We start from the raw sequence: 11,315 nt of genomic DNA on the forward strand, positions 1-11,315 counted from the left end.
TTTGCAAGCACGGAAGTACCTGCGGACAAATTCATACTGGCGAGGCCGGTAGAAGTCGTGCGCAAGTACTTCCGTGCTTGCAACGCTTGTCAACGGGAGGAGCCCAATGCTTCATCCGTGCTCCGTTACAACCTCTGCCTGTTCCGGCAGAGTGTTGGCAGTCCGTATCTTAGACTCTTAGCCAGCCATTGAAAATTAATCGACTTTTATCTGGCGCTTTGAAGAACTTAATAAATCAATACAGTTTTAATTTCTCTGTATTCTAAAGCCTTAAACTTGCAAAGTTAAACAGGCAAGCCTACAGAGGCCATACGAAGCGGTACAAATATGTGCGATAATTGGTCCCATATGACCAAATTGCCGACATACTTTATGGGTTTCGGCATACTGACGGATAAGGCCCTCAACGTCAACAACCAGCTGGGAACGAGGCTCCGAAATGTTTTTTTCCGGTCTTTTTATTTTTTTCCGCGGCCGTGTTTAAAACACTATTTTTTGTGATGGGTGGATTTTAACAAAAGTGGGTGGAAATAGTAAGTAATTTCATTGGTCAGATTCCACGTGGCTCGGTGGAATTTAGCAAGTCCCTAAATTTGTTCTCCTTTATTATTCATCTTGTAGGAAATCATATTTGTGTAATGGTTCTCCGAGTTGTGAAAGAAAAAAAAATTATGGTGGCCCACAGACATCGCTGTATTAGACTCTTTCAACAACAAAGAGAAAGTGGGACGAGTGCTCTAAGAAATTGTCGCTATGATGCTCAATTATTAAAAAGAAGTGCTATAATTCTACATCCTATGTAAAGTTTAACTCGTAGCGGAAAGTGTTTTTAATAATATTTTATCGCCATTAAACATGCTACGGAGTTAGCCTATTGAAACTTCATACGTCGCATCCAAGAGTGGTAGACGGAGCAGATTGGCATAATTTTGAGAATACACCTTTACACCTGTTGGCTGCTTTGTTGGAATGCAGCATTTTGACTATGTCGTGCATTGACCTTACTCACGGGCTTCCTGACAGCCGTGTTTTTAAAAGCGGATAATGTGGGTCTAAAAGACCAAGTTTGTCTTCTGTCATCCTGATTCGAGCAATTACAGCCCTTGGGGTATCGTTTTGTGAAAAAGCTATAGCATTTGAGGACTACATTTGGAAGGGTGCACAGTGTGCAGCCAAAGTAAATGGAAAAGCCAACTTTATTACTCTCTAGAAGCTTTATATGCTCCGCTCAAGCACCGTCGAAACAAAGAAGGGATAACCATCTCAGTCACGAGCAGAACCGTAAAAACGCGCTACTATAAATACGCGGAAACGCTTTAGTAGAAATGTTGCAAATCGTTTAGTATTGATAATCGATTCAGTGCGTAATCTAATAAATTGACGATTGAACAATAATTCTAACAGTAATTCGAACAGCAAAAGATAGCCAATCAGAGTCGATTGTTAACGCGTGTAGGGCTCCTAAAAGAATCCATGGCATTGCTTCCGCGCACGCCGAAGGTGGAATATGCGCGGCTTCGAAACCTCGGCAAGCGTGTCAAGGTCTACTCTAAGAGGCTGCGGAGAATTTGGCCGCGCATTGCTTCCTTTTTAACGCCTCGAGATATTTTTAGTGTGTTTTCCACGTGTCACCAACTGCAGCGGCTCCTAGACAATGATCGTGTCTGGTGCGATTCAAAATAATTTTCACAATGTGCGGAATAGAGGATGACGGAACGTTGCTGGAACAGGCAAATAAAGCTTGATCAAGCACTACAGGAAAATGTGACGAGGCTGTTGCAGCCAAATTTAGCAATACGCATTGATGATAACCTTTCGGCGAAAGAAAAGCTTCGTCGAGTGGTGCGTTAATCAACTGAAGCTGCTAGCATTTAGCGAAATACGTCGATTTATATATACTGCACTCAGATTCGCGTCCGGCGTATCCATGACCCAACCAATGCATTGCAACTGCGGCTACGAGAGGCCGAGCAAGAATCGTTGCGATTAAAGTTGCGGCAGGTAAGCCGTTTCGTAGTTTATTAACATACGGTGAAAGCGAAAAAAGTAACGGATGTTATGTTTTAGCATAAAGTGCGATATATGGTTTGGATCAATGTCCCGCTTGTGTTGACGTTGTGTTTCTTGAGCATTTGGAGCTACACGTCTGCCTCTGCAGACGTTAAAAAGCTGACTGAAATTCCTATAGCTCAGTTACGTGGTGCCACGAATGATATATATCAGCCTTCACGTGTTCACCCAATGAAGACGGTAAGCACTTGCTTTTAAAGATTCGCATAAACGCTTTGTTCACATCTTCTGTCCCCGCGCAGTTTGTTCTTGGGACGGATCTGCTACTATTTATTGCCGTGGTGATTTTGGGTGTTGGTGGTGCAAGTGATCAAGCACTATACACTGTTGGAGTGCTTGTCGTGTTGGAGGCCACAGCCATGGTGGCTCAACTTGTGACATGGTCGTCGCCACTGGAAATTGTTCACTCGTTCTTGGTGCTTTCGATTCTTATATTTAATATTGCAGTTGGAATCAAAGAGCGAAACAAAAGTTTGCGCGATATGGCAGCGTTTGTCTCGAATTATTAAAATTTAACGACACAAACCAAATACCATTTTTAAATAAATCCTAGTAATTATCAAAGCAACAACCTGCAAGGCCCACAATGCTACTCGACACCATAGGCAATTCGATTTGACTCATGGGTCCAAACGTAACATTTCGCGCTGCATCTGTTTCATCATACAGCACTTTAGACTGCAGCAAATCAAGAGGTGTCGTCCGAAACAGCGTTTCTCTCAAACTTCTCTCCTCGGGTCGTTCCAGTGGCCCCTTTGGACGGTTGGCAGGATCCTCGCGAGACTGCACCCACTTGGCATCCAACTGCTTCTTGACTTTTCTTGCACTGGCACGCGCCAGCGCACCACCACGATGTTCTTTTTTCATGGCTTTGCCATGATCGCCATCGCCATTGCTCCACCTCCTCTCATTCATTACAAGCTGTCGAGCAACTTGGACCAATTCGCAACGACTGTCACTGGCCTTCGTAGCTGCAATCACTTTTTCTTGATCTCCTAATGGTACTAATACCGGTGCCTTTTCCATAAATCTAACGTGCTGTAGCATTTGTATCGCATCAGCGCGACTGACATGCTCTGCCTCGTATGCTAAAGGGTTGCCACTTTGCAACGTTTCCTGGTGTTGACCCGTACATGCTTTTATACGATTACGACTCAAAGATGTCGAATTCCCCTGCTGACCAATCGTTGTTTTTCGATTAGAAATTGTTTGATGACTGGATATAGCCATGCCATCGCGTCCGCGCTGAAGCTTATCATTGTGCGCGCTTTCATCGTTTAAAGCAATGAGTGGGTGGGTATGTGGAACCGGAGGTGACAGCGGTGTCAATTGTTCGTCCAGATTAGTGCTCGCTTTAATGCTCGCGTTATGGAGCTGATAAAGATGTGGCAAGGGTAATGTCGACATTGGATGGGCTTTAGGAGCTGGCGGCGGTGGCATAGGCTCCAGCTTCTCATCATTCAGCGACATTGTCGTTGTGAATGCAATTATTGGAAACGACCTTTCAATTATAATATGTTAATTTTGGTAGGTTGAGCTGCTATTTACTATATATATGTATACTCCACGAGTAGATTCGCAAGATACTATTGTATGCTTCATTCCTTTTGTGGAAAGTCATTTCACTTCAATGAAGGTTTATTCGCTTAAGTGACTGCAATAATAAGGCACAGATCATATCTTTAATATAATTTAGTGGCGATCTCGTATCATACTGACAACCCATTAAAAGAAAAAGAAAAAATCTAAGCTGGGCGCACGCACTTCGTTGAGAGTTGATTTTTTATAAGGTTATTACTATTGTACTCATGTTGACGAGTTTATATATTACATACTCACTGCATTACTTGTATTGCTCGCAATGTGGAATTGCAAAAAGAGATTCAAGCACCTAAAATTTTGGAGATGGATCAATTGTGAGTATCGTTTCTAACTCGGAATTTGAACAGACGTCAAAATGAAAATATTTAAATAAATAGTCGCATTAATAAGGAACATGACGCGCTTACTGTGCACCCTCGCACAGTTTCATTTGCTCCGCGCGGTCTTAAGCTCGCCTTCTCCAGTGCCAATTCGTGGTGTTGCCCCGATTGACCAATCTACGTACTTATCTGCTGGCTTGTCCTGTATAGTGGGAGGTAAAGTGACAAATCTTCCCATTAGCCGAGTAAATGACGAGTATTGCGACTGCGAAGACGGTCGGGACGAGCCAGGTACAGCTGCTTGCTCGCACTTGACAACTGCTTTTTTTTACTGCAAAAACAGTGGCTTTTTGTCGGAAAAGGTGAGCACGTAAGCTGTGTTATCATCCAAGCAGAAACTCTCAAAAATTCGCGAGTTGTATTGCTTAGATCCCCACTTCACGGATCCATGACGGCATTTGTGACTGCTGTGACGGATCAGACGAAGAAATAGATAGCAAGTCGCCATGTTTTAATACGTGCGCGACTGCTGCTGACGAATATCGAAGAGAGGCAGAGCAGTGGCTTAAAGTCGTGACAGCTGGATTTGAAGTACGAAAAGAGGTGGTTAACGGAAAAGTTGCCACGTATTTTGACCAGGAACAAGAGCGTGAAAATTTAATTCAAAAGGAATTAAAAGAGTTGAATTTTTTGAAAGATCGAGTCACGGTGCATAAGAATCGCGAGGAGTTCAAAGAAAAAAAGTATCGAATGGAAATTGCAAGGCAAAAGCAAGAAGAAGTTCATTTGAGTAGTGATATGAGCCAGAAACCATTGTCTGAACAAGAGGAAGACGTTGATTCATTGGTTTTTGAAGAACTTGATGCATTTCGAGTGGCGGATGTCGAGATGCCCATTAATACGGCAGAAGATAAACGTGCGTCTGAGGTTTTAAATTCAAAACAGGACGTTGTAAAAAGCAGGATTGAATTGCCGGATGGCACGCACATTCCTTTGGCTGAGTACTTGCGAATCGGTCCTGACAATGAAGCTTTCTTTAAAACGTGAAGTGCATTGATTACAAAGATGTCGAACGAAATATTCATCGATGATATTGCTGCTTATTTATCTGTAGTAAGGCCACTGGTGGTGCCGAAGAAATGCGACAAGATAATCTTTTAAAGCCAATATCCCATGGTCAAGCTGAAAGACAAAGGAAGATTGGGCTATATGCGCTTCGAACGATCGGTATGTGCATCGTACGATCCTTTTTTGTTGTTTGTTTCGTTACAAAATGCTTTCTTGTTTCATAGGCATCGTCATTTCTCCTATTCGCGCTCTGATTGAATTCGTATTACTCTGTCCGAGAATAATTTGGGACGTGCTGTCTTCCCCTGAAATATTCGGTTCTGTCGTTGATAAACTCCCGAAATTTCCATATCCTTCCCGTTTCATCTGGTTTCGCCAATTTGGAGGAGGAAGTCTATACGATACCTACAGCTCAGTGGTCTGGGCAGCGAGAGTTGTGTGGGATGCCCCAGTTTATGCGTATTACTATCTGTTGTAAGCGGCTTCTCGGTTTCTGTTTGTAAATTTTGAATGCGTTTTCCTGACAATCGTTGCTATGAAGCCCTCAATTAAATGATGCATTGAAATTGCCCGTAGCAGAGTCACTTCGTAAGGTGCTTAGCGAAATTGATGCTGCTATCGAATTGTTGGAACAAGAGCACAAGGATAATCTCGAGACTGGAAACATTGACTACGGTCCAGATCGCGCTTACTTTGCCTTAAAGGATAAATGCATTGAGAAGCGCATCGAGGTATGACTGTGCCTGTCTTTAAAATGGTGTTGATGTTAAACGTCTTTGGTATCTTTTTGTAGAAATACGTATACAAATTTTGTGCTTTTGGAGAAATCAAACAGGATACCACAAGACTGGGCAAGTGGGCTGGTTGGGAAACTGCGGACACTGAGAATTTATCCTTGAGCAGAGGCACTGCTACTTTTAATTATACAAAGATGCAGTTTCTTAACGGTCAAAGGTGCTACAATGGGCCAGACAGGTATTTGAAAATAAAAGGTTGATTTTTTTGTAGCTTATTAACATTACATTTTTTCATACTTAGATCCGTTTTGGTCCACCTTCAGTGCGGCAAGGACGATGAAATCTTAAGTGTCGACGAGCCTTCCACTTGTGTATACGAAATGGTTATACGCTCGCCTCTTGCTTGTTCGCCTGAAGTTGTTGCGAAAGCTCTACGTGACGTTGCGTTTTGGGCACAGACGCACTAGTTCTCGCAACTTGAAATGTAGCCATAAGACCAGAAGCGTGATTTGCTTAAATATCACATTAAAAAAAAACAATTACCGCCCGTATAGTTTTCTAAATTATCCGTATAAACGACCCCAAGTATACATCATGCTTGTGCGGTCCAATCAACTGAACACTATTAATAAAAGCGTCACTTTTTACTATGGTGAGCCAGAAAGTCGCAACGCAGCTTAAGAAACTAGAAGGTGACGAGTGGGACTCAGACAGCGATACTGAGACGAATAATGCCGCCGTCTCGTCTAGCACATTTGATGCTGGTAGTGATCTTGTGATACTTCCTACGGAGGCTGAGGCCGCTACATTTGGCAAGAAGCGGAAAAGCAAGATGCAGCGCCGGAAAGAGGCTGCTGCGCAAGTAAAAGAACAGCAGGTCGAAACGAAGCAACTCAAGCCATCAAATGTGATTTACCTCGGCCATATTCCACACGGTTTCTACGAGAAACAAATGATGGGCTTTTTCAAGCAGTTTGGCGTCGTACGTCGCGTGCGTTTATCTCGCAATAAGCGTTCGGGGAACTCCAAACACTACGCTTTTATTCAATTTGACGAACCAGAAGTGGCACAGATTGTTGCCAATACGATGAATGAGTACCGTCTTTTTGACCATACACTCTCGTGTCATATAATTCCTTCGCATGCTGTGCATGAGAGCATGTTTGTCGGTGCTAACAAAGAATTCAAGCCGTTGCCCCGTCAAGCTATTAATCGCAACCGCCACAATGCCGAAAAGTCGTATGAGCAGACTATTATCAACCACAATCGCCTTGTGAAGAAGGAGCGACAAAAACGCAAGGTACTTAGTGCAATAGGAGTCGACTACGATTTTCCTGGCTACGAGGCACAGATGCCAGCCAAGAAGCAACATATTGGCTTCACGGAATGACCATAGTACATCATTACCTACTTGCGTGCATTTTCTGTTTTGACATACATAAAATTGAAACTTGTGAACGGGCTTGTCTTGCATGAAATATGACTTTACAGAAAAATGTATAAATTGCACGTGCGTAAATTGAGGAATTTGTCAACGCCTTCTTTGTAGTTAACAATGTAAATTTGGCTTTGTAATAAACATATTTACATTGTCGATACCATATGAGCACTCTCAGTCGATATTGTTGAAGGTGATGTTGCAAGTCTCCAATTACATATGTGCACATGTAGGAAAGGACATGTTTATATGAGTAGTTTGATTAAGTGTTTGAATTCAAAGAGTAGGGAAAAATGATGCATAGATTCTGATCCCAGTGTATGTATGTAACGGGGCACTACGACTTGTACTGCTTCAGTGCAAGTCCACTTCGCACTGCTTCAGTTTGCGAGTGATGCCTTACGTTATTTCAAGTGCACTAGTACGTGCAGAGGAAGATTTTTCTTTTAGACAACTAGCTCAAAGAGAGGTTAAATGAAAACTGTAATGGGGCAAACATCGGTTGGAGGACCATTGTTGTGGTACATTTACTTTATGGGTAAATACCCTTTTATCTAATTTTAGAATAGTTAGTTACTTAAATCCCATTTATTATGGGTAACAAATGTGGTCGCCGCCAGATGTAAATCTGGCGGCCAAAATCTATTTTTAATTAGCTAGGGTAATGGTTTTAAATTAAGTAATTAAATAAAGTGCAGTACCCCTTTTGGTCTTAAAGCGTTAAGTGCCTTCCTTAGGCTTGCGCATTGATCTATAAGAGATATAAGCCTTTCACGTACACTAGTACGTGCAGAGGAAGACTTTTCTTTAAGGTTACTAGCTTAAAGAGGGTAAAATTAAAACTGTATTTATATAATTAAGTGTCTCTTTTTCTATCTTTGTAAATGCTAACTTAATTATAATCTAATACTAAACATTTAATTGAATTCTTATCTTTATCTTATCTGTAACTCTCTCTTTGATTACTCCTACAGCTGAGTAGTCTGCGGAATAAATAGATATAATGGTCTATACCTATTTAGTAATATCCTGCAAATATTATCTACCTTCTAAAAAATACATCAATTAAAAACCTTTAAGTGTTAATTTCATGTAACGAAACACCCCGTTACATCACCCCTCCCTTAAACGACAATCATTACTCTGACTGTCATTAGATGGAGTGGTCGCTATGTGACCACTTAATTTTTAAAACGATGTTGATTAGTCAGAACCATCATTTTAAATTGTATCGCATGAAGAATCAACTCATGCGGGGTGTCGATAGTGCTGCGCCTTCGGCTGCGGTTCGTGCAGCCGCGGGTGACGCACTGTTAACTCTAACGGCAGACGGAACGTCTGCCGTAGTATCCTCCTCTCGCACAACACTTGATGTTGCGAGTGCACGTGGTGATTCACCACGTGAATATGACCCCTCTTTGGAGGTCGACTACGAGTGGAACAGTCGCCTGATAGACGTCAGGCGGCTGACTATGAGCCTCCGAATGAGAGTGCTCATTCTGATAGACGAGTAAATAGTCTATTTGGATCCGACGATGAGGATGATCCCTCATCGCCCGTTCGATCTCCTATACGGTCACCTGCACGTGTTTCTGTGCAAGGCGATGACGATGGCGTAAGCCATCGTAATTAAAGTTCTTGTGGCAACCCTGCTTCAGTGGGTACTACTCAGGGAAGTGAAGACAGTAAAATGTCTCACCTCGCCCCTAAAAAAAGCCGTTGCTTTTGCCAGAACGGCTAATCAATAGCTTGTCTGGAGAAACTACTCCTCAAAATAAATATCCCTTATTTATTGCGACAAAGCTACATGGCCTTGATTCCAGCGCGAAAAGCTTTCGCGCTGAGGAAGATTTTTATCTCGATGCTTTTCTAAAGCATCGATGGTTTAGTGGCACTAATAAGCGAGATGAAGTCTCGCTTATGCAAGCCTGGAACGCGTTCAATCGCAATGACAAAGACAGTGGACGCGAAGCCTGGCTTCAAAGACTTAACGCGAATCGTGTTAAGTTTGAGAAAAGAACTCCAACCGGTGCAAAGTATAAATTGCATCGGTTGTCACGTGAGGCTGGGCTTCCATGCCTCACGTGGAGTGATCCCTGTCCGTATTGTGCTGACAACTCGAAGAGGGTAAAAGGGGATGTCTATTCCTTTTCTTTGCCCTGGGGAAGGGCTCGCATCTCTATTGAGATGCGGGATGTGAATGACATTTTGCAATCGATCTACAGGCGCCAGGGGCGCGAGTTTTCTGATGAGCCTTCTGAACCATCGGGTGGGTCTTTTCATACTGACGGACGAGGCTCTCAACGTCAGCAACCAGCTGGGAACGAGGCTTCCAGCTGTCATGTGAAAGTGGATAACCACGCCAGCGAACAAGATAACTCGTTCGCTGCCCCTTCACATCACGGTAGTTCTGGATACGCTCCACAAGGAAACGCTGACCACCGTGGAAATTCACCAATGGTTGTGGTGGAGGAGGGAAAATTAGATCCGAACCGTATGTCGGATCTACACGGAAAGGACCAATGAACTTGGGTAGTAATTTACTGCTACCCACATTAGTGACTAATCGCTTGGGTAAGTTTACCGTAGAGTAGCACTAGGTCATTAATTTTAAATGAATGAACATTTGCTCTTCCATTTTTGTCTGCATTCCGTTTCTGTCGGTCCACTGCGTTAGCAATGGAATCCTGAACGAAACGGATAATTGATTCTCGAGTTAGCAGAAATTCTTCTGCTAACTCATTTGTTTTGTCTTTTTCAGAACGCTTTGTGCGTACTGCCATGAGATCATTCTCATCTTCGATGTCGATTTCTTCGACATCGACAATACTCGCGTCGTTGTTAACTTCGACACGTGTAAGCATGAGTCAGAATTGGTTTTGCTTGTGCGAGTCCAACCCCCCCTTAAACTAGAGGATCCCTCTAATTGGGCGGGTATGCGAGGATGGCGTAAGCCATTCACAAAGAACGGTGTATGCGTTGTAGACGCATGCACCGAATTATTGATGGCGAATTCGACCATCGGTAAAAACTTACTCCGAATCGGATACGATTGGACGCAACCTCGAAGTATTTCTTCGAGGACGCGATTTACGCGTTCTGTTTGACCATCCGTTTCTGGGTGATCGGATGTTGACATAGTCAGCCGTATATTCCGAGAGATCGGAACACGGATTGCCAGAACTCCGCCGTGAATCTTGGATTTCTATCCGAGACCAATTCACAGGGTAAGCCATGTAGTTTGAATACCGTGTCGATAAAGACACGGGTACAACCCGGAGCCGTAATCGACTCTGGTACCGCAGCAAGATGTACCATCTTGCTGAATCTGTCTACAAAAACAAGGATTCCATTGTTTTTGTGTTCGTCTTCGGGAAATCCGAAGACGAAGTCCATAGATACGGACTGCCAACACTCTGCCGGAAGTGGTAGAGGTTGAAGAGGTGCACGGGATGAAGGGCTAGGCTTCACCCGTTGACAAACCTCGCAAGCACGAATGTACTTGCGCACAAACTGATACTGGCGGGGCCAGTAAAAGTATCGACTTACCGTGAGGTAAGTCTTCTCACGTCCACGATGTCCACTTGTTGGAGCATCGTGACACTCATACATGATGCGCAAGCGCAAATCATTGTGAGTCGGGACGACGACACGTGGGGTGTCGCCGGTAACGGCTGTGTAATACAATAAGCCGTTACGTGTTGTGTATCGATCGGATGACGATCGATATAAAGCCGGTAGATCTTTAAAAGATTTATCGGATGGATTCATTAAATGATCCATCAGACAAAGAAGGTCCTTATCTTCTTTATAGGCTTTCTTTATTTCATCAACTAAGGTTGATGATGGAACACTCGTAGTGAGTGTTGCAACAGTAAGATCACTTTTACTGTTGGGGTGCACTGCTGACTCGAAATCGGGTCGGCGTGATAACGCATCAGCGACGACATTAAGTCGTCCTGGTTTATATTCGACGGAGAAGTTATACTCCGCGAAGAAGGATAGCCACCTCGCCATTCTTTGCGAGAGGTGTGGGCTATTGACGGCCGTGCGTAATGACGCATGGTCCGTATATACGAT

General features: G+C 43.4%; 4 protein-coding genes across 4 annotated transcripts in view; 3 read left to right on the plus strand and 1 right to left on the minus strand.

Annotated features, from left to right (window-relative positions):
- CCR75_003723 (uncharacterized protein) overlaps positions 1 to 3,475 on the plus strand; it is an 8,141-nt gene extending 4,666 nt beyond the window's left edge. Inside the window, exons 5-9 of the mRNA XM_067961816.1 lie at positions 1,501 to 1,667; positions 1,731 to 1,842; positions 1,909 to 2,001; positions 2,068 to 2,250; positions 2,313 to 3,475. Coding sequence (XP_067822515.1) covers positions 1,501 to 1,667; positions 1,731 to 1,842; positions 1,909 to 2,001; positions 2,068 to 2,250; positions 2,313 to 2,579 — 822 coding nt within the window. The 3' untranslated portion in view covers positions 2,580 to 3,475. The remainder of the gene's footprint in view (positions 1 to 1,500; positions 1,668 to 1,730; positions 1,843 to 1,908; positions 2,002 to 2,067; positions 2,251 to 2,312) is intronic.
- On the minus strand, positions 2,620 to 3,540 carry CCR75_003726 (uncharacterized protein; the record flags this gene model as incomplete). The annotated part of the gene is made up of 1 exon (XM_067961819.1): positions 2,620 to 3,540. One exon carries the CDS (start codon positions 3,538 to 3,540, stop codon positions 2,620 to 2,622), a length of 921 nt encoding a protein of 306 aa, XP_067822512.1.
- A 526-nt stretch (positions 3,541 to 4,066) lies between these two features.
- Positions 4,067 to 6,356, plus strand: CCR75_003727 (uncharacterized protein; the record flags this gene model as incomplete). The annotated part of the gene is made up of 7 exons (XM_067961820.1): positions 4,067 to 4,354; positions 4,422 to 5,035; positions 5,107 to 5,219; positions 5,285 to 5,534; positions 5,602 to 5,791; positions 5,854 to 6,035; positions 6,099 to 6,356. 7 exons carry the CDS (start codon positions 4,067 to 4,069, stop codon positions 6,262 to 6,264), a joined length of 1,803 nt encoding a protein of 600 aa, XP_067822511.1. The 3' UTR covers positions 6,265 to 6,356.
- A 90-nt stretch (positions 6,357 to 6,446) lies between these two features.
- On the plus strand, positions 6,447 to 7,334 carry CCR75_003728 (uncharacterized protein; the record flags this gene model as incomplete). Its single annotated transcript, XM_067961821.1, has 1 exon — positions 6,447 to 7,334. The coding sequence occupies one exon, from the start codon at positions 6,447 to 6,449 to the stop codon at positions 7,185 to 7,187; it is 741 nt and encodes a 246-aa protein (XP_067822522.1). The 3' UTR covers positions 7,188 to 7,334.
- Positions 7,335 to 11,315: the final 3,981 nt, after the last annotated feature.

This window comes from Bremia lactucae, linkage group LG1 (genome assembly GCF_004359215.1).
Source record: "Bremia lactucae strain SF5 linkage group LG1, whole genome shotgun sequence".
Taxonomy (NCBI): Eukaryota; Oomycota; class Peronosporomycetes; order Peronosporales; family Peronosporaceae; genus Bremia; species Bremia lactucae.